General features: G+C 37.0%; 1 protein-coding gene across 1 annotated transcript in view; it reads left to right on the top strand.

The window, feature by feature from the left end:
- The window catches only part of dis3l2 (DIS3 like 3'-5' exoribonuclease 2), a 190,429-nt gene that overhangs the window by 127,024 nt on the left and 39,482 nt on the right, over positions 1-23,923 (top strand). The window contains 1 exon segment of the mRNA XM_052018835.1: positions 9,821-9,900. Coding sequence (XP_051874795.1) covers positions 9,821-9,900 — 80 coding nt within the window.

Raw genomic sequence — 23,923 nt, 5'->3', positions numbered from 1 at the left:
AAGAATCGCAAGGATATTGCTGGGACTGGAGTGCTTGAGTTATAAGGAGAGATTGGATAGGCCGGGACTGTTTACCCTGGAGCAAAGAAGGCTGAGGGGTGACCTTTATAGAGGTGTATAAAATCATGAGGGGTATTGATCAGATGGATTGTCACAGTCTTTTTCCCAGGCTAGGGGGTTCTAAAACTGAATAGCATACGTTTAAGGTAAGAGGGGAAAGATTTAGCGGGAACTAGAAGGTCAAGTTTTTCACACAGAGGGTGGTGGATATATGCAACAAGCTGTCAGAGGAAGTGGCAGAGGTGGGTACAATTACAAAGTTTAAAAGATATTTGGACAGGTGCATAGATAGGAATGGTTTCGCGGGGTATGACCAAGTACAGGCAAATGGGACTAGCTCAGGTAGGCAGTTTGGTCGGCATGGACAAGTTGGGCCAAAGGACTTGTTTCCGTACTGTCTAACTCTGTGAATCTATTGAAACTCTCTTTCTCAAAGGGCAGTGGGAGCAGAGTTTTTTGATATTTTTAAGGCAGAGTTAGATACCTGATATACAAGGTGGACAGGAACGCAATATTGAACTTACAGTCAGATCAGTCATGATCGTATTAAATCCTGGAGCATACTTGGATAATAGAGTGGCCTACTCTTGCTTCTAAATCATAAATTCATATGTATCGGTGGAAACAATATTTACGAGATGGTGATCAATTTCTGCAATAGGCTCTCTAGAGAGATAGTGGGAGGAGTTAGTATTGATTTGTTCAGAGAAGTTGTATATTTTCAGAAAATACCAGGATAGAGAAATCTGAATAAACAGGTACCCAAGAAAACAGATCTGTAGAAGGAAGAACCAATTAACTTATAAAAGGCACTCAAAACCACAGGCACTCAAAATCTAGTAACTTATACTATCAATGTGATAGCTTTAATTACAGCTTTCTGAATAATTTCTTTACTTTCTCATGTAAATTGAGTTTTCTTTACCGTAATCTAAATTACTTTCCAATCTGTGATTTGACATAGTATAATAAAACTTGGAATAACTCTTTGGTATGGAATGATTTTCTATTAAGTCAACTCACAGAAACAATCGTTATGGAAACTGGACCATGTAATAGTGCTGGATTCTCATGGGTGTTGTATGTTTGTGAGGTACACTTTTTACCAATTCTTCCAAGAATTTTAAATTGATTCCAGACTGCAGAGAAAGGTGTATTATATGGGGCATTTTCTGACAGAAAGAACAAGTGTGTCTGTTCAGACCAACAAACTATAAAAGACAGGCCAATTTGTATTTCTGCAACAACTTGACTTATTTCTCAAGAATTTATCAAAGTGTGATGTACAAATTGAAGAATTTGTTTAAAACCAAACTACCATGGATGCCAGAAATCTGAATTAAAAACAAAATGGTGGAAATTCTCAGCAGGTGAGGCAGCTTCTATGAAAAGAGAAGCAAACTTAACATTGCAGATTAGTGATCATTAACTGTCTCTCTTTTGACAGATGTTGTCTAACCTGCTTGGTGTTTCTGAATAAATGATTGCAGATGATTGTCTAATAACCAAGTAGAGCCTTCTGAGCTCATTTCATTTTCATGCTAAGTTTGTCAAAGTCTGCATACTTTCCCAATTTAATTCCCTGATTTTTTTTGGACTTACAACCCTTCTATTATCTACCTAATTTTTCGTATGTATGAAGAGTAGTTTTACTGGTTTGATTTTACTCATTTTAAAAACTTGTGCTTTTGTGCAAATTCTATTAAGTTCAATGTTGCTACTTCAGACAAAATAAAAGCAAAATACAATGAAATAGAAATGCTGAGATACTTAGCAAGTCCAGCAGCACCTGTGGAAAGAGAAACTGGGTTATCATTTCTGGTTGATGACCTTCAGCAGAATTAATAACAGTTGGATTTAAGCAAAGACAGATGGTGCAAGACAGAAGCCATTGGAAATGTGACATAAATAGAAGATGGATCTGGAGGGACTGTGGTCATTTTCCTTTCAGAATCCCACCATTTTGCGCCCATGCCTTTCTAGAATTTTTGGCCAAGGTGCAAGGCAAATCTTCCTCCTGGACATTGTCAATGAAAATACAGCATGATACTACAAACACCTGTATGTTACCTTGTCCAATTTTATAAGTTTTTTTCTGTAAACGTTACAGTTTCTCAGTGGGGGAGAAAGGCTGAAAGTATGATGGTTTTAGGATTCCACTGGGACTTGAAATGCAAACCATTACAAACTTGGAACAGAGGGTATAACCTGTGCTCGAACAGACGAGTACAAAGCTGACCTGCAAAAATAATACTTCTGTGACTAAGTGGTCAGTCTATGGAAAAGTTTTCCCAGGCCACCATGTTAATTTGGATCAGGAAAGTTGCATGCAACAACTACTCTGCAGGTGAATGCATCTCTGGTGCACAGAATCCGTTGAGGTCCAACAGCAGGCAGGGCAGTGCCTAACATTTTGTTCCTGCAGTTTATAAGTTAATCTTACATTGTTTAACATTAGTTAAATTACAGTTCTAGAAAAATGAAGGCAGGTCTCTCTAGTCAGAACACATGCTATTTCCAAGGATTCTGAAGGTTGTAATTGCTACACTGCAGTCTAGACATGAGTCTGCCTGGAATTTGGTCCAATATCTAAACAAGAGCAAGATTCTTTTAGCAGTTGAATCTCCTGCAATGTAAAATCCAACTGCAACTACAAGTGTATGTCTTCAGTTACTTGTAATAACTGCAGCCGTGCGTTTAGGTTTATATTTATAATGTTTCAGGTTATGTGGACGTAGAAATTAATTTGTGATAAAACCTTTAAGTAATACACCGAATTAACAATAAAAGCTTTCCAAATTGAAAGGTAGCTAATGTCTACACTGTCTTTTCACTTTTGGGATCTATTTGTTCCAATCTTGATTACCCAGCATGCCCTCTGTGCTGGCTGTATGAGCCCTCTGTGAAATGAGTTCATACCGTTTCAATCAGGTTCCTAGCAAGAGGAAATTATGATAAGGATTACAGAAACATGCCTTGCCCAGGAGATGAGATTAAATTCAATATGCAGGATTAAAGGCTTTTCTGGACTTTAATATGCTTTGAAGCTTGACTAGGAGCAGAGGAAATTCAAAATGTGTCTTCCAAAATCAAGTAATTGCATACCATTCTTAAACACAGAGTGTCTTTGCAGCTGCATGTACTACTCCTAGGAGGCCAGCAGCATCCATCTATTAGTTTTTGGAGATTGATCCATTTGTAAATGAGTTGCAAAATCCATTTGACTTTATTGACCATTTATCTGAACAAAGTAAACAATTGAAAAATTATGTTTATATAATCAGATAAATTACACATGCGCTATGGATCTTGTCTGTAACAACTTACGTCATTTCTAAGTGAACACATCCTGCAGTATGAAAATTGGATGCTAGTTATAGGAACAAAAATATCTCGACTTACAAATAGAATTGAGAGAACTTCCTATTCATCACACACATGATCAAGAACACATCAATGAAAATAAAAGCTATATCTTTGACCAAATGAAAGGTTAAAAAGAATAGAACAGATGAGTTCTCAAGTTTATGAATGGATTGGTATAATGCTGTTTTTTATGCAAATTACAGTGCAAAAAGCCATATGATTAAAAGTGCAGCTGGTATTATAATATACTTTAATTGAAATTGAGAAGTATGATGACTTTCCCATCTACAAAATTTTCAGGAAAAAATGAAGAGAAAAGGAAGCAACCTTATTAATTAAGGTCTCCTGCTTAGCCATGGCAAGGAAAGCTTCTATTGGTCTGAGACTGTCTGGGTTGAATTTAAAAAAATTGTACAGTGTATATTTGTGCTAAGACTGAAGCAATTCAAGCTGGTAACTTCCCAATGGTATTTGGGGATGGGCAATAAATGTTATTGATCACCTGAGAATGAAATTGAAATGAATTGAAAGAAACAAAATAAGTTTGCAAAAATAACAGTGAAAGTGAAGGGATTCCAGTCAGAATGGGGAGTTTTCAAAGAATCCAGAAATGTTGCTCTACTTAATGTTGAATGTCCAGAAAAAATGTCGTGCTAGATCTAATTGCTGGAAATTAAAACGGGTAAGTTGGGAGATCTGAGGAATACGAATCAGAGAATACAATTGGCTATAATGTCATGAGGCAGATCAGAATGAAGTGGTAGATATTTAAAAGATTGAGGTGGTGCATATTAAGTACTTGCCTTTTTAAGTTTAAAAAAAAATCGATGAAACAAACTTGGAAATGGAATGAAGAGTGTGGCAAGTAGGCCCATTAGAAAGAAATAATGTTTTCCTAAAATAAATAAATTAAGGAGATAATACAGAAGGAAATATAAAAAATACAAAAATATGAAAAATACAATAACTATATATGTGAGTTAAAGAAAAGTCAAAATGATTAGAAATTGTCTTGAAATTGAAGCAAGATCAGAATTTCATTTTGTACAAAGAATTGGTCGTACTGCTTAGGGATAAGTAAGGTTTTGAATTACAAAACCAGATGAAAATGTACCAGAAAAGAAAGCAGGAGGTCTGCTTCTGGACTAAAGTGTCTAAAATCTATGTAGTTAAGACACAAGGTGTGGGTGGTAGTCACCTCAAAGTGTTCAGTAATATTGGTAAGAGACAGTCATGGAGTCACAGGGTTCTGCAGCACAGAATCAAGCCCTTCTGCCCACTGTGTCCATGCTAACCTTTTTGTCCATCTATATTAATCCCAGTTGCCCGCATCAGGACTGTACCCTCCTATACCTTGCCAACTTAAGTGTCTGTCTAAATGCCTCTTAAACATAGTAATTATATCTAATTCCACCAACTTCACGTGCAGTGAGTTTCAGATATTAACCACTCTCTGAGTAAAAAGAACATACCCCTCAGATCCACTTTAAAACTCATTCTTCTCACTTTAAACCTGTTTTTAATCCCCTACCCTATCTGTGCCTCTCATAATCTTAAAAATTTATGGAAGCCTCCTTCACTTGAGCCTATCCATTTTCTCCTCATAACCAAAGTCCTCCAATCCAGGCAACTTCCTGGTGAATTTCCTCTGCACTCTTTCCATCACAATCACATATGTCCTACGGTGTGGTGACCAGAGCTGCACACAATAGTTAAAGTGACAAGTGGAGATACTGATTATGATTTTCTTTAAAAAAAATCTGATGAAATTAATGTTTTTCAATAAGGTGGGAAAACAGCAAATTTTGATTAAAGAATGGGTGGCACGGTAGCATAGCGGTTAGCGCGACACTATTACAGTGCCAGCGATCAGGGTTCGATTCCCGCCGCTGTCTGTAAGGAGTTTGTACATTCTCCAGTGTCTGTGTGGGTTTCCTCCAGGTGCTCCGGTTTCCTCCCACATTGCAAAGACGTACAGGTAGGTTAATTTGGGTTTAAAATGGGCGGCACGGACTTGTTGGGCCGGAAGGTCCTGTTACCATGCTGTAAATAAAACTCTAAAATTTAATTTTAAAAAAAGGCTGTAGGAAGTTGTAGTCCAAGTTATCCTCAGTTGTGGATAAATGCTTAAAAAGATTTTAAAAAAATTTTGGTGAAAGAGTAGCAAGACCAATAGGAAAACTATTTCAAACAGTCAGTTCAGGCACAAAAGCCCAGTTTCCTTCTGTGGCATATGATTTAATGATTGACTTGTTGGGTTAGGTACAGAGGAAGTCTGGTAAGAGTTCAACAGAGCTGTGCAAGTCTTTATCATCCAAAACAGCTATTACCTATCCTTCAAAATAGTCAATCCCCTTCAGTGCCAGGTATCATTCTCCCAGGTTACTTTGGAACCTTTCAAAGGTCCGTAACGGAACTTATAATCACCATGGGTTTGATCCATGAAGTGGTTGTACCAGATGGAACATCTCCAGGCAACTCGCCCAGCATGAGGGAGCATGGCTAGAGAATTATTGTCTTCACCTTCCAAAAGAACTTCCCGGCCTTGTTTCCATAAAACACTTGCATTGTGATGTAATTTTATATAAACTGCTACATATTAAGTAATCATGATGCCAGACTGAATATGATCTCCACAGAGCTAAAATTCAACAACTGTATTTTATTTCATGTTAGAAGTTAAATGAAAAATATTTCTGCAGATGTTCAATTAACAACTAAGACATATTGCAGCAAAGTATTAACTGCTCATGTTTAATGTCTAAGTATCAGTTGGACAAGGCTAATGAATTAAAGAATTTTAATAGGGTAAAACAAAATAAAAGTTTTTATACAAACCACATGAAAAATCTCAGGCGTTTTTGTTTCCTTTTTTCCCATCTTTTTGATTATTTCATCCTTCCATTTCCTATTTGTAAACTGGAAAAACCTTGTGTAGCAACCTAAGTAAGAACACTTACATTTTTATTTACATTGGCTATACAAATGTTTTCAAGAGAGACCCATTTGCTCTGAAATCTTGGTCGTGTACATAAATTTATTTACATACAAATATTCTGTACATTTACATACAAATATCACTGTTAACTAAAAAGTGTTTGTGGGCTCAGAGATTTATTTACATACAAATATTCTGTACATTTACATACAAATATCATTGTTAACTAAAAAGTGTTTGTGGGCTCAGAGATATCTTTATATTTGGGGAAATAGCGTTAGGAATTATGCAGAGTTAAGTTCTTTTTCTTACTTCAAATTAGTACTACTGAGTTTGGTTTCCTGTTTACTTGGATATTCCAGTACTGCACAGACAGAATTAAAACTCCCACACAGTAGGAAAATAATGTAGGGCAAGCAGTTAGTGGTTTATTTTGATTTCTGTCCTTGTGCCCTTTTCCTGGGAACATGTTCAGTTTAAGGAATGTGCACTTCAAATCATTTGTATAAATGATAGATGAGGTTCTATAGTTTATAAAATACACTTGTTACATCCAAGAATCTGAACATAAATTTAACTTAATGCACTCTGTTTTCAAATGCAGTTTATTGTATGTCTAAGTGGCACGTGATATGACCTTATCGTCAACTTAAGCCATGCTGGAGACTACCCCTGCTGGTGATGGGGAATAGCTCAAACAATACCACTTTCAGTAATGCACTGACGTGAATGACTATTTTGTCTGGTTTTTCAAAAGAATAAAATGGATTTTTGGCGCCTCAATCTAGCCATTCCAGAGATTTGGTGGTTTCCCAGTAACTAAGGGATGACCGTTTTAAATAATGAAGTGAAGGCTTTTGAGTGTTTTGTAAATTTCTTAACTTAATCATATTAAAGTTTGCCACAATGGCCATTGCTGTTCTAACATTATATTGGCAGTTGTTTTGATCTTTGCTGATTGATAACTTGGGTTTTGTGGTTTAACCAAGCATTACATTGTGTAGAATTAGAAACGGTAGAGCTTTTGTTCAGTGTTGAATAGAGCAACGTGGTCATGAGAACCAACTGGGGTGCCAGGTTTCCAGGTAATCAAACTGTATTTTGCAAAAACCTTTTTGGATTCAAGATGTACTGGAACAGAGTCTGATATCCATTTAAAAGTTAATAGAGTCTTCAGTAAGTTTGTTCTCAACGTTGTATTTTTATGCTCCATTGATTATAGTTTCTAATTGTGGCAATAGAATCATATAGTTTATCTTTAGTTAACATTCAAGTATTTTCATTGTAGTTATTAAAAGTTCCTCAGTATGATTAAAAGGCAATATACAAGATAAATAAGAGAAAAACAGCAATGTACTTAGGAAATATAAAACACGTCCCTTTGTATTTATCTGACATCTGGTGAAATAAAAGACAAATTAAAATGTATTTATTGAGCATTAAATGAGTAAGATGATATTCAAATTTGACCATTCAAAACAAAAGTACAAAAGGAAACTCAGGAAGGTAAATTATTCATGATAGTGCCTATGATAAATTCTGCACATGTTAAATGCTGACACTCCATCTATGGTTCCAGCCACCTTCTCTGGAACTTAAAAGTACCTTTTTTATCTCTCTCTTTTCCAGATCTGATAAAAGGTCCTTTGACCTGAAATGTTAACTCTATTGCTTCTTCCGCAGATGCTAAGTGTTTCCAGTAACCTTGTTTTAGATTTTCACTAACTTGTAAGGAATGTGATTATATTTAATCTCGAAATATTAGTAACACTTTTTAACAGTAATATTTATTGGCAGATGAATATTGTTGGACTGACTTAATCATATTTATGTATGTGTCTTGTATTTATACATAGAGCTACTTTGAATTTTCCAGCATGGCATAGTCAATTTGTATTTATATTATTTGCAATTGTGACTGAAATTCAAAGCTATGACAATAATAAGCAATGTTCATACTACACAGAAGATGAGAACCTTATTCTTACTTTTCATCTCCTCCCCCACGCACAGAGCCCCAAACTCCCCAGTTTCCTTACGAGATGAAGCCTGGTTTTGCGGTTCCCTCTCTTTAATGTCGGTTACCTCAGTTCAGATCACCCAGTTTGCTATCAACTTTTCCCCATCCTCAAGCACAAACTCTTGTATCCATGTAAATCCCAGTCTTCTGGTCATTAGTCCTCCTTCAACTTCTTCAAACTTTCCTACATCTCTTTCCACAGTTTTTCTCTCTTCTCCCCAAGTCACATGACTACTTCTTCAAGTGGTCCTGCTGCCAATCTCCCTTGCCCTCCATACACTTGTGCAGCTGCAGATAGTATTGGTATCATGGAGAATGAATTTGTTGCTGCAACAAGCATTAAGGAATAGCTCTGAAAATAAATAAAACTGCAGCAGTTTCCAGAAGACCCCTGGCTCATTCTTGGTGGCTTTTGGGCAATGAAAGATGGTAACAATAACCAAATACATTCAGGAGAAGCATTTTTAAGTAGCAATAAAACTTATGTTAATAAATAGGTGGCTGTAACGATCTTGAACTTCATTTGGAATAAACTTCATTTCGAAATTCAAGATCATAGCTTAACTTATCAGTAGAAGCAAGTGCTTAGTAACTGGAGAGTTCAAGAAAGTTGATAAACAAATCAGGCAATCATGCAGAAAGGATGTTTCAGTGTAAAGGGAAGGAGTTACGAACACTTAGTTTTTCCCATTCAGTGTGACAGTCACCAAAATTATTCAGTCTGGTTTTTCCTTTAATATCAGCATTTTCACAATCATCATGCTTATTGGAGACCTCTTAAAATGTTTTATGTACTTAAATATCCTTTGAAATCTGGGAATTCTCATGAACTAGGGCAATTCCCGATTGATGTTAAATTAGATCTACCATTCATAATTGGCTGATATCAACTATTCTCAAGAAGAACTTGCTGCCACTAGATCAATTCAGGATACTGTTTCACCATTCTTTCACTTTTAACATTTCAGTTGAAGTATACTGTTACATTTCATGGCATCAGCCTCATGAAATGTAACAGAACAGTGCAATTAATTGCACAGGCCCAGGACAATCACTACAGTTCTAACTTTTACTTAATGGACTTTGTATTATTTTCTCTTTGTTGTTGATCCACTCTAAGGCTAAAACAATTGTCTTGTCTAAATATTTAACCTGATTTTTGTATTTTTTTGAAAATCAGAGTACTGTTATTCTTCCCATTTTTATGTTTCTTATGTTAATCCGTCCACTCTTCTATGGAAGTATACTTATTGGAAGGTGGAGCTTGAACATCATTCAAAGAATGAGTAGAACCACACCAACTGTTGTGTAATCTATGGTACCTCATTATTATCAAAATGGATTTGTGTTTTAGATACAATTATCTGGTAGACTTAACATTTGACAATACTGTTTGAAACAGTAGTGCATTGCGATTAAATGTGTCTCTTTTACAGTTGAAGATTGCCTTTACCTTGGACAAAGAGACAGGAATGCCTCAAGGATGCTATGTCTATCAGTATAAAGACAGCAACAGGTAAGATGTCCTTTCAGAAATACATAATATTTTAAAGAAATAGCAGTTTCCACAATCATTTTGTCAATGTTCCACCATCTGCTAAGATGCACTAGAAGGCTAGGAGTAAACATGGTGCACTTCACATTGTATCTTTTTTGAGAATTGTTTTATAATGCATATCATAGTGCAATAACGTAGCAAATTTTTGTCACTGGGAGAGTATTTTTATTGATTTCCCTTTTCATTGTAGCAGACAAGAATAATAACAAAGTAAATAAATTTTAATTTGGGGAGAAAATGGATAGATTGCACAAGTAGTCTGGGTTCCCTTCCAGAAAAAGTTTTGCAAGGACCCATGCACAAACCTCGGATATCATCTGCCCAGCTGGAAGGGCAGGTGATAGAAGAGAAAAGATTATATTCCATCTGCATCATAATAAATCCAAAAAGTGATATAGCCTAGAGAAAACAGTTTGTGCGCCAACACCCTTCCCTTTCCATGCCTTGATCCAAGACTGTATATTGTCACTGGTATCATCAGTGGCCAAGCATACATTTTGCATAGACTCTTGTGATTACCTTGTATGCAGAATGTACTACAAATAAAACAAGTAATATTGCACAGGATTGTGTAAATATTTAAAAATTAATCTGAAGTGTAGTAAAGTGAGAACAACTGCTATGTACCAAAGTACAATTGAAGTTTACACCCATTGACTATTTTTGGCAATTAAAGAAGTTCTAGTGCAAATTTCAGAGTTCAAAGTATGCAAACACAGTGCACCATAATACTTCACAATGGAAAAAACACAAACTGGAGTATAATTTTACACATATTGGAGAGTAATTGTTAAAATATTATATTCCTGTAAAACCATTAATATAATTGTGTGTAATTTTGTGCTTACCGCTTTAATTTTAGCTATACTAAGTACATAAGACAACAAAATAAGGAAAAGCTGTATTATTTGCACATATTAAGGACGATATTGAAATTTTATTAAAATGAGATTGAAATTCTGCATACAATAGTATAATATTCAGAACCTTCATTGTGCACTTATCTTTCAATTCATGTCCCCAAAACAATCATTCACAATATTTTTTATTACTCTCCGCATAAGTACTTGAAAATTCATTGTATCTTGTGCATTGAACAAATATAAACACAAACCATGGTGAATGAACATCTATTCAGGTCTTCAGAGAAAACCAAACCCTGGGCAATATTATGCAACCATACCTTCAAAAAAAATTGCTAGTCTCCCTCGAGAAGTAAGGGATAGGCACATTGGACCTGATTTTGGTAATTTGGAAATTTAACTTTTGCGAGTATAGAGTCACATTACTTTAGATTTTAATCACTGATGAAATTGTATGAAATTAAAATACTTCAGGGTTTATTTTTTCCTTTCATTTTATCCATCTTAAACTCAGATTTTTTTTCTTCTTTGTTCAGCTTTGTGTACATAGTCTTGCATTGGAATAAATAACTTAAGTCTGTTGGTTTGGAATGAAAGATTAAGGGTACACATTCTTGGAGGTCCTGCTCTGATAGGTTCCAGTCCAGCAATAAAATCAAATCAGAAAATGCTGGAAGAATGCAGGAGGTCAGGCAGCATTTGTGGAAAGAGAAGCAGAGTTAACATTTCAGATTGAATTATTTCAGTCTGTATTTATTTCAGACTATTATTTCAGTTGCTCAATAACAGTAATCTGGGGAACTACTTCTAACACTCATGCACAGAGGTTTTGTGTAGGGCCCATACTTCCTATCTACAAACCTTAATTGACATTGTCACACTCTTAGATAATGGAGTTCCGTCCAAATTTATTTTAATAAATTGGGATGTCAGCAATTCCTATTTGATTTTATGACCTGACAGTACAGGCAACAAACTTAGTTGATTGAGTGAGTTTCTGAAGTCTCTCATTTCTGGACTTGTTAAATAACTGTGCATAATGCTTCTTATGTTAACAGCACAATATACATGAATGTAAATGAATGTAGAAATTTAATGTAAATTTTGTAGTATAATGCACCCTTTCAATGCACCTTACAGTGTGTAATATCCTTGAAGATTGCTCATGAATGTGTATATTATTTAATTATGTTATTTATAACCTTGGATCAAATTTTTTCCAACATGCACATATGGAAAACAACCCAGGAAAGTATGGAAACTGTTTTTAGCATGCAGGAAAGACAATTAAACTATCAAATTACAGGGGGAAAATGTGGTGTACAGGAAATGTCTGATCAAGAGCATGGTTAACTGGCTCTTAAACTCAGCCCAAGCTGATGGAGTTCACATTTGGGTGATGTGTATTTATCATACTGAAAATGTAATCCCTGAAGAAGTTGGGGGCTTGCTGGGGTGGGTGGGTTGAGGGAGGTTGCAGGGGTTAGATGAGAATGTGGAGGGAAGAATTCAAGTTTAACTACAATGCCAATTCAAACCAATCAATATAATTCTGTTAACACCAAAATTATCATGGTCAGCCTTGACCCTAAAGGTGATAATCTTGCAATTGATTCAATTTCCCCAAATCAGACAATTTTGGGCTGATCCAGGCTGTGTGTAAACTTCACCATTACATTTGATACTGAGTTTCGAACATATTCAATCACTTCTCTATTGTGACTGCCTGAATCCATTTCTGTGATATTGGCTGTCTGTGTATTTTATTCTCTTGCGTGAATTTGTCATTTCCAGACTCAACTCATTGAAGTGGCCTCTCATACTTGGAATTTCATAACCTTCATTTCCTTCAAAATTTCCTTCATTAGCTAACCAAAATTATGTTATGTTTTAATTGCTAGTTTAATTTAATTACTAGTTGGATTAGTTCAGTACAACATCATGGGCTGAAGGGCCTATTTCCTGTGCTGTACTGTTCAATGTTGAAAGTGAAATTAATCAAGTTAATGTTTTCTTTATTAATGTTGCAAAACTATATTTGTTCCATGGAATTCACAAAGTAAAACCAAGATAATCCAAATATTCAGGATTAGGATTTGACAGGTAGAATATATAAGGGGGAACCAGTGGATATTCTGTATTTGTATTTTCAAAAGTGATTTGAGAATTGGACAGAAAGCACAGTGGGGATAAGTGGATCATTTTTGGGTTGGAAGGCTATGACTAATGGGGTTCCACAGGATCTGTATTTAGGCCCTAGTTTCTGTATCTAGTTTTTCAAAATCTACATCAGTGAGTTGGCTAAGGGGATGAAAAGTGTGCTGACAATGCTAACATGGTGGTATTGTAAGTCTAAAGGAGGATGTAGAGGCTTTAAGGGATGAGCTGAGTGAGAGGATGAGAGCATAGCAAATGGAAAAATGTCAAGTTCTCCATTTTGGTGTATGTTACAGAAAAGCAGTTGTTAAATAGTGGGAGACTGGGTAGTGTTAATGTTCAAAGGGACTTGGATGTGCTTGTTTACAAGTCGCTAAAGGCCATCATTCAGGTTCTGCAAGTGATTAGCTGGGTAAATGTTAGCCCAGTAAAGAGGTCTTATTCCAGAGTCTCGGGCCTTGGTGAGATCACACCAGGAGCAATGTGTACTGTTTTGTTCCCCTTATCATAGTGGAGTGCAGCAAAGCTTCATTAGATTGATTCCAGAGATGGTGAGTTTGCTCTGTCAGGAGAAGTTGAGTACACTGGGACTGCATTCTCTAGGATTTAAAACAATGAGAGGATATCTCAACAAAACTTATAAATTCTTAAAGAGCTTGATGCAGGGAAGATGTTTCCCCTGGCTGAGGTGCAAGGAACCCGGGAGCATGGTTTCAGAGTAAAGGGTAGGCCACTTACGACAGAGACAAGGAGAAGTGTATTCACTCCAAGGGTGGTGAACCTTTGGAATTTTCTATCCTGGATGGCTGCAGAGGCTCAGACATTTGAGTTCATTCAAAACAGAGATGTATAGATTTCTGATACACTGGTACCTCACTTAGTGCTAGGATATGTTCCCAGGAATGAGAGCACTTATGTCATGTTCTAAATTGGAATCAGCACTAAAATGAATCATTACAGCATTATCTATAGAAAGATGCATTATTGACATCATTCGAGCCACGAGCCTGGTGCAAAACCCCTGCCCTCGGCTCGTTGCTCCCACAGGAAAGAATTGTCCATTGTTCACTGGGGCAATGAGTAGATGCCCTAAGGACTAGTTCTGCGCAGGCCAGGGTGAGTGGCTTGGCCGCTCAGTGCTGAGATGGGCTTAGGACTGCACCCTGGTTAATGGTGAGTCCGGATCATGGCCCGGAACTGGCAGCATCACCTTCCTATGTTAACAGACTGCCCAGATCCAATGGTTTCTCTCTACACCTCCAATTTGATATGATGGAAGCTGCTGTCTCCCTTTTTCTTTGTTTGGCTTTACAGTTCTCCCCAGCCCACAGATTTCTCTATGGTAACAAGCTCAAAAGTGGTTGTTGGCCATTGAGTGTGTTACCATAGAGAAAGCTCTGGGCAGGAGAGCTGTGCAGCTAAACAAAGGGAGGGAGACACAGCAGCTTCCATCCTGCTGAGAGAGCAGGTTCCCGGTGCAGCAGTGGGAAAGGCAGGAGATCATGCCAGGTTCCCAGCTCGGCAGTGTGCTCCCTGAGTGATGTCTTTGTCAAAGCACAGTGTGGTACAAACTAGGGAGTGTTCAGGTGGAAGGACCAAAAGCGCTATAATGAATCAGTGCTCTGCCAGATAGCACTAAGTGGGGTACCAGTGTATTATGGGAATCAAGGAATTTGGAGATAATGCAGAAAAACGATGCTGAGGTAGCAGATCACCATGATCTTGGTGAAAGGCCAGAGCAGGCTTGATTGGCCATTGTGACCTACTCCGATTCATAGTAATGTTACGTTCCTGTATTCGAGAAGCTTTTTGTATGTGTGTGTCAGTAGGCTGTTGATTTAAATATTCAATGCAAGACCCCATTTAATTAATCTTCCCAAAAGAAGTGAATAATCCTATGCAAAACTAATAAGGAGAACTCTGAACATCATTCTGATTCCTGAAGTTGATATATTTACTTTGTACATGTGCTAATTCCATATTCCCAATATGACTAGGTAGGTCCATATGGTGTTTCAAAATTTTTATCACCCTTGCCCTATCCTCTTGTTACAAGCAGATAATCAACACATTGTTTATAATGGAAATTGTTTTGACAAAAGACAAATCTAGTGTGCAGTTTTTTTTTGTTTATTTGTGTTTTAATCTAAAATATATTTTAATTGCAACCTTCAATGTAAGACCAACATGTTGGTTCAAAAAGCAATGACTGAGAAGTTGTGTGTTGCAAGAAAAGTGCAAATTTAATAAACAATATTTAGTATTCTGATTTAAAATATTGTTACATTCACTTAATATAATCAAGAAGACCTCTTGCTTAATGTTAATTACCTTTAGAATGGTCTTGAGTTGAATTTTAAACAAGTATGCCAAAATTAATGTGCTGAAGATAATGCATTATTACTGTGATCTTACCAAGGAACTAGTGCTGACATTTTCTATAGAACTCATTTGCCAATGCCAGAACAGAAGCTCATGAATTTTACTACCAGCAAGTTGCCATCAGACCTCATATTGCTACTCCTATGTCTGTTGGAGAGGGATGCAAATGGATTGCTCCAGGGTTGGGGGGAGGGCTGGTGGTGGTGGGAGGAAGCATGTCTGTGGTAGTTGCATGCATTTAGACTGACAGAGCTTCAGTTAAGTATAGTGCAGATCTCAAAAGTGAAAAACTATCAAACAGTGGGAAAAGGGCGCATTGGCAGTGAGATGCAACATGGATAAAGGTAGATGCTGTTTGTGAAGGCAGAATTTGACAGATTGCAAGTAAAATTTGAAATTCAAATCTGGGATTAACAATATGACAAGATCAGATGAAATCTCAGCAAGTAGCTAGGGAAGGAAACAAAATTTATGGAAGTGGTGGAAAATCTTTTTATGTTAATTTCACAAAAAAATGTCAATTTAAAAGGCTTGTCCTTGCAAGAAAATATCATCCAGTTCCAGATGAAGCTGCTTGCATTTCTCCATGTTAGAGTTCCCTGCAAATACCAAAGTTACAACCTTGTTGGCCATTTTTGCTGGTGATTTGCCAGCTCCAGTCTGATGCTGGGTACAGCATGGTAGTCCTGTGGCGGACAATGAATTTGGAGCAATTCTCAGCTTTGTGCTAGGGAAGCTGTCCACTGAACCTGTACAAAATCCCTCCATTTGAATGGAGAAGTATGGCTGTGAGGGAATAAACATTATGTACTTTATTTTGTTTTAATCTATTCATTTTGTATTGTATTTTTAAAACTGTACAGTTTGTCACAGCATGGAAACAGGCCCTTTGGTCCAACTGGTCCATGCCGACCAAGATGCCCATCCAAGCTAGTCCCGTTTGCCAGCGTTGGCCCGTAATCTTCTAAACCTTTCCTATCCATGTACCTGCCCAACTGTCTTTTAAAAGTTGTTGTTGTACCTGCCTCAACCACTTCCTCTGGCAGCTCATTCCATATACAGACCACCCTCTGTGAAGAAAAAAAAAGTTGCCCCTCAAATTCCTATTAAAACCTATGCCCTCTATTCTGATTCTTCAACCTGTGGAAAAAGACTAGTACATTCACCCTATCTATGCCCCTCATGACTGTATACACCTCTTTAAAAAGTCCAAAATTTTCATTAAGTTTATCTTTTAAATTAATTCTTTGATTGCTTAATGGGATTTTAAAAGTATTTGATATCTTTGATAGATTCAACATTATAATTAGTCCAGCTGTGTATATATTTTTATCAATTTATCAAATCAGAAGTGAGGCGGATGGGAAGCTGGAAGTTTAGATGGAATTCAGTAAGGTCAGTTGGCAAGAGAGCAGCAGCATGGCAGGGAGCGAGGAAAGACTGTGGATTAAATTGCATTTATTTCAATGCAAGAGGCCTGATATGTTGCAGATGAACACAGGGCATGGCTAGCTACATTCGACTGGAACATTATAGCCATTACAGAAACATAGCTAAAGGAGGGACAGGAGTGGCAGCTGAATGTTCCACGGTACAGGCGCTATAACCAGGATAAAGGTGAAGGTGAGAGAGGAGGGAGAGTTGCATTTCTGATTAAGGAGAACATCATGGCATTAGTCTGAGATGAAATTACTGAGGGATGGTCCAGTGGGTGGAGCTGAGAAATTAGAAAGGAATGGTCACCTTGTTGGGATTGTACTATCCCCTTAATAGTCAACAGGAATTAGAGGAATAAATATGCAGGGTGATTGCAGAGGATTGCAAGAATAATAGGGTTGTCATAGTAGGGGATTGTAACTTTCCTAGTGTTGACTGCGATTGCCATGTTGCTAGGGGCTAGGATGGGGTGGAATTTGTTAAGTGTGTTCAGGAAAGTTTCCTCAGGCAATATAGAGAAGGCCCTACCAGGAAGAGGACAAACTTGACCTACTCTTGGGAAATGGGCAGGACAAGTGACTGAAGTGTAAGTGAGGGAGCGCTTTGGGACCAGTGACCACAGTTCTATTAGTTTTAGATCAGTTATGGAAAGGGACAGATGTTGTCCACAAATTAAAGTTTTAAATTGAGGACAACTTGTGCTGCACTAATTAAGCTAATGACACCTAATCCCTTCTGTCTTCGTGGCCCATTTCCCTTCATTCTCTGCATGTTCGTGGCTCCTATCTAAAATCTGCTTAAAACTACCCCTGGCAGTACATTCCAGGCACCCACCACTCTCTATGCATAAAAAAAAATTGTCCCGCACATCTCCTTTGTACTTTCCCCCTTTCACCTAAAATGTATGCCCTACAGAATTAGACCTTTTGACCCTGGATAAAAGATACTAGCTGTCCACTCTATCTATGACTCACATATATTGTAAACATCTATTGGGTCTCCCTTCAGCCTCCTTCCAGAGAAAACAAACCTAATTTGTCTAACCTCTCCTTATAGCATATACCCTCTAATCCAGGCAGCATCCTGGTAACCTTCTTCTGCACACTCTCCATAGCCTCCACATTCTTCCTGTAATGGGGTGACCAGAATTGAATGCAATACTCTAGATGTGGCCTAAACGGAGTTTTATGAAGCTGTGATTGTATTATCATCACGATCACAGAGGATTCTCTCTGAAACTTTAACCAGGGTGTTCTCGATGTGAAAAATCTTGGATGAAAGAATATGATCAGGAAGTTTTGAGAGATGGGAATGAAACTAGAATACAAACACAAGGCAGCTGGTCATATAGACAGCAGCTGGTCATATAGGCAGCAACTGGATAGTATAAATATATGAAGTGGAGGCAATGTTAAGATGGGGGAATGGTGGTTCTGAAAGAAAACAGTATTAGTGTAAATGTAGCCACCCGCATCAGAGTTTGAAAATACTGGCACCTACATCAACTCCCCTTGTTGCAGTCTTCATTAAGGTCAACCCACAATCTTCAAGAATGTCAGTAGCAAGCCTCCTTGCATGTAGAACAACGTAGTGAAAATGTGTGATTATGATTCAGAATTACAGTAGTAACAAGGAAAGAAATAATCTCTGTAAATTATCAACGTATTATGTTTGCAATAAGATTAGGGCTTGTGTATGCTTAACCTGTGAGTCAGTTCTCACATCTCCAAATTCCAGTGAAGGGTTTTATATAGCAGCAGGTTGAAGTAACTTAATCCAATTACAGTTCTTTGATCCTTACATTTAAAAAGTTGCTCTGCAGTAGTCATGTTTTTGGAATAACATACCATTTAGATCATCAACACTAAGATGTGTGAAGTAATGATGCAGGCTAGAATTGTGGTACTCAAGACATGTCTTGCCACATTTTGGCAACAACACAGGCAAAAGTTCTACAATATAGACTGCATTGTACTGTGGAAAAATTGTATCCGACCTTTGAGGGATACTGACCCAAGAAAAAAAAGTCCTCTTAGTCACTTGTTATCATTGGCTTACCAATATACAGGTTTCTGAAAGGAAAACATTTCATCCATGATCAGCAATGTTCTCTATTCAGATGTGGCACATTGATTTCATGAATTGGTGCTTAGATGAGTTACCTAATTGTATTTTGGCTTTAAGTATTAAAATATTATTCCAAAATAGAAAATCCTTTCCATGAAACACAGAACAGCTTGTGGGCTCAGCTAATTTTCACTGACAAAAAGTGTCACTGTCAAGAAAATGGATTGTTGCTCCATTTTAAGACATTGACAAGCTCTTTAATGTTGCAAGAAACTTGCATTATTTATCATAAATTTAATACCCCATTCTTTGTTGTGGTGGTTTTACAGTGTTATTTGAGGTTGATGTCACGTGATCAACCAAATAGTATTAAGTTGTCCTCTCTTTTATGTAAAGGTGTTGTCTCCTATAAAGAGTTTGAGCTACTGTGCCCATGTTTGTGATAGCAGCAGCATCCCAAATAGTACTCCAGGAACTCCTGCGGTCTCTTGCCAAACAATAGATAGGGGAGTAGGAAAATGCAGTGTGTGTCTGAAGAGCATTGGTACAGGAATAGCAAGACAGACCAAGGGGAGAAACATCACAATCTAATTGACAACACGTGGGATGGATCAGTTGTACGGGGATCTGAGGTGTTTAATGGACCAGGAAAAAGTAAGGGAATAACTTATGATCCCTTTGACAGGAGTAGTCATTGTGTCAGCAACAATTAGTGTGGCTACTTACAAATAGACAAACTTTGGCACAAAAGGAGGTGCTAGGGGAGATGACCAAAGGGTTGGTCAAATAGATACACTTTATGCAGCATCTTAAAGGAAGAAGACAATGGTGATGTCGAGAGATCTAGGGAGGACCATAGGATTGTGGTAATCTATGGTGGAATAATTAAAATAGAAGAGTTTAGACATCTTAATGAATTGGAGGAAGTTATAAAGATAAGAAGGGGGTGTGCTTTGAAGTATTAGAAAATAAAGATGAGAATTGTAAAAAAAGAAGTTGCGTATTGGAGGGCTAATGTACATTAGTTAGCACAGAGATGATGGAAGAACAGGTCTTGATGAGTTAGGACATGCAAAGGAGTGTTTTGGATTCCCTTAAGTTTTTTGAGATGGGAGTCTCACCAGTGGTACATTGGAATAGTCATGTCTAGAGATTTTAATGGCACAGATGAACTGGAGGTAAAAAGGAAGCAATGTCAAACTTACCTTGGAGTCACATATGTCTGGCCTCAGACAGTTAGCAGGGAGTGGAATAGAATCTCTGGGTTTCTTGAGGAGACTGAAAACTGATTTAGATTACCTTTGTCTTCAATTGGAGGAAATTGTATGTCAGACAAGTAACCTGATAACAAGAATTAGTGTGCAGATGACAACAGGAGGGGGTCAAGGATAGCCTTGGGGTACACCAGCTGTAGTATTCGGCTGCGGGGGTTCCCACAGCTACATCTTTGACATGAAGGATGTTTCTAAGGTTGGCACATTTTCGTGAAGGAGATTGCAAAAGTTTTAATGCTTAAGATTTTTAAATTAATCATATTTCAATCACAAATCACTTTGTGACTTGAGGAATGATCCTTGAATCAAAGGTTATAAGCAAAGTCCAATGGTTTTTACTCATGCAGAGAAATATGTTCAGATCATTTGACCGTATCAAAAATCACTGTAGAATTACAGCAGTTTTGTTACCATAATGCAAAAAAATGTTATTTCACTATTTTCTTTCCCAAGCATAAACATAGAACAGTACAGCACATAATAGGCCCTTCGGCCCACGATGTCTGTGCCAAACATGATACCAAATTAAACTAAACCTCTTCTGCCTGCACATGATCCTTATCCCTTCATTCCCTGAATATTTATATGTCTACCAAAAGTCTTCTAAACACCACTATCATGTTTAAACTTGCATTATCTCTTCTTGATTACCCATTTTGCAGCCTGTACTAGGATGCTTCAGATGCCTTCTGAAGGAAATGAAGTCTCTGATGTTGTATGTGCTTTATGTATATACAGGGACATTGTGGTGATAAAATTTTAATTGAAACCCTCTAACTTGTGGATCTCAGATCTGGCGAAGTTGTGAAGTTTGAAAGCAAAATTTTTGCCAGATTTTACTTGGATGTTTAATTCAATGAAGCCTCTCAAGTAAGAATCAGTTTTCCATTTTTTTTCTTGCTTCTATAGATATACTTTTGTCATCAGTTGATAATTTTATGCAGTTGCACCTCACCAATAATATCAGTGGAGGAAATAAATGGAGGCAAAAATAATACCACACCTCACTGAAGCAGAATTATCATAATCTGAAGAGTGAAATAAAAAAAACTTTGACAGGAAGGGAAAATGTTGTAGTTGAGGTAAAGTTAATTTCATTTATGTGTAGCTTGGTCACAAACCTTCAAGTGACGAGTCATCCTGCTGGTTGAAACTATTAGGGTAGTTTTGTGCCCTGAATAGATAACACAATAACTTTCCTCTAATCCATTTGTACATTTAAATGAAGGACACCCATGCAGACACCCATGTCCCATAAATAAAGACAGAGGGATTAAATGTATTTCAAAGTGTGTAAATTAAAATAGTTTTTCTCAATTTCATGGAGAATAGTGTCCAAGAATTATTAAAAATGTTTTTATTAAAAGTATTTCTTGATTCTTAATCTATCTAGGCTTCTCAGTCTGTCCTGCTATCTATAATTCTAAAGCATGGATATAATTGTGAGCCTTGAGCATCTGCTTGTGTGCAAAATGCTGACTGAAAAATTGTCTCAGACTACAGGCAGAATATTGTGTTTCGAGCTCAGCTCAGTAATGTCTAAATTAACAAACTTCACAGTGCTGTGAAACTGTCCCTTCCATTATGTGATTTAAAATGCCATGAAATTTGTTTGTGCTTCTGGATGCCAAAGCCATCTAAACTGTACAATGCTTTCAAAAATGTCAGAATAAAGTCTTTAATGACCTCTTATTTAGTCACATAATTGTGCAGTGCCCAACAGGGAGTTAAATTGGCAGATTTTGTACAGGCTGTGTTATAATGTTCCTCCTACTGTGATCAATACACTGAGCTCATTTTCAAAATTGCAGAAGTGTGCTCAATAGCTAAGCATGTGTTCCCTGGTGTGCATTGTCCCACAGATTCTCACCATGGGTTTGCAGAAGTGGTTTTAAAAATTGTCAGCCAGGCCTCAGGCGTAATCTCATCTCCCTACCAAAAATAAAATGCAATGGTCATGCTAATTTCAACTTAACTAGATCTGAAATGTACAATATTTACCAGTCAGCTCTCATTCATATTTTCTATTTTCACAAAATCACCACCAAGTGAAAGGATACATGCACCAGTGAATTCATTTGATAATGATGATGCAAGTTTTCACAGTCACCTTTTTCATTAATTTCTATTTTGGCAGGCCACATGAAAACACAATACAGTGTTCAAGCTAATAGGACATGCTTTGATAATAAACTGTTTGGTTTAATACTTATTGCATGTGAGAGAAGCTTATTCCCTTCCACCATCAGATTTCTGAATAGCCCATGAACACTACCTCTTTTGCACTATTTATTTTGTAGCTTGTCATAATTTTTATGTCTTGCACTGTACTGCTGCCGCAAAACAACAAATTTCACGACGAATGTCAGTGATAATAAACCTGATTCTGAGATGTCAAGTTTGAAACCACACATATGACTAGGAATTTATTTTTTTGAATTGTATTTGAAGTATAAATTGAAATTCAACAGGATGCAAGGTGGTAGGCTGATCCGACCCTGTTATCTTCCCATTAGTGCAACAGATTAAAATATCAGATTTATACACAAGCTGTGTGCTTTGCCCCCAGCACCGTGGCCCCATTCTACTAATATAAGCGATATTATTGATGATATTAGGCCTTACAATATGTCTTTCAGAAAGAAGAGAGCAACTTTATCTGTCTAGAGGAAATTTTACTGTCAGTTTATTTTATTTTAATACTGTTGTTTTCTTATGAAATGAAAAGATATACTTCAATTTTATTTGACAGAAGCTGCCCTGAGAATTGTTCAAATGAAGTGTCAAAGATTGACATAGAAGCAAGATTTTTAATTTGTTGAATTATTTTGTTAATTACTGTATGTTCTTCATTGTTTGATGGGTGACCGTTTGCTCATCTTTACAATGTATTGAATTTCTCAGTTGTCTGAATTTTTGACTTCAAGGGTGAATTAGAATGCCATGTTCATTAAATTACCCCCAGTTTATGTCACAATTAGTCTGAAATCTCCCAAAGTTGTGACAAGATACCTAAAAAAAAGTTAGCATCTCTGAAATTGAAAATGGTTTTGATATTATATTATATTACCTATATTATCCAAAATTCTGGTATATGTTAAACTAAAGAATGCATGAACTTTGTTGCAGCTTCTTTCAATACTGCTCTGTTATCGGCAGTTAGAGAGTACTGAACATGCAAAGTAGCCCCCATGCTGCTATTTTATTTAAATTTCATTGTTTCCTTCCTTCCCATCAACACGGCACCATCAGAGAGTATTTGGTACATAATCTGAGAGTTACCCTTAGCTGCCTTAGAAGAGATTAAGTAATGATTTAAACCTGTAGTCCCAGTCAGCGATACTGCTGCCCAAAGTATTGATGGTTTTTGTAATGACGACCTATATAATGCCATTGATAATATAAGGATTTCCTCTGTTTCACTGTTAAAGTTGAAAAATGATATTGTACATGTGGTCGACTCCAAGCTTAATTTATTTCACACAAAACATTTGATTATTCAATATGCAGGCTGCAGGGAGGTGGCCCAATGCCTAACCATTTATTTTCTTTCATGTTTATCACAATACAAAAATAGACAGCCTTAAAATTGCTCTGAATGGAAAATTTTAGTTGGATCGTTGCAGATTATAACTAAAATTGGAAACCTGATTTATCCCAAAGCCCTTTTGTTTTGATGGACCCTCAAGGTCACGGATGACCTGCTATCACGAGTTCTGTAGGTCTTCAGATGGCTAATGAGTCCTGTGAGAGACCTGGAGACTCCACAACACTTAGGGTAGGAGAGTCTTGACAAAGTAA

Source organism: Pristis pectinata, chromosome 6 (assembly GCF_009764475.1).
Source record: "Pristis pectinata isolate sPriPec2 chromosome 6, sPriPec2.1.pri, whole genome shotgun sequence".
NCBI classification, from domain to species: Eukaryota; Metazoa; Chordata; class Chondrichthyes; order Rhinopristiformes; family Pristidae; genus Pristis; species Pristis pectinata.
This window is presented reverse-complemented; position numbering and strand designations above follow the sequence as displayed.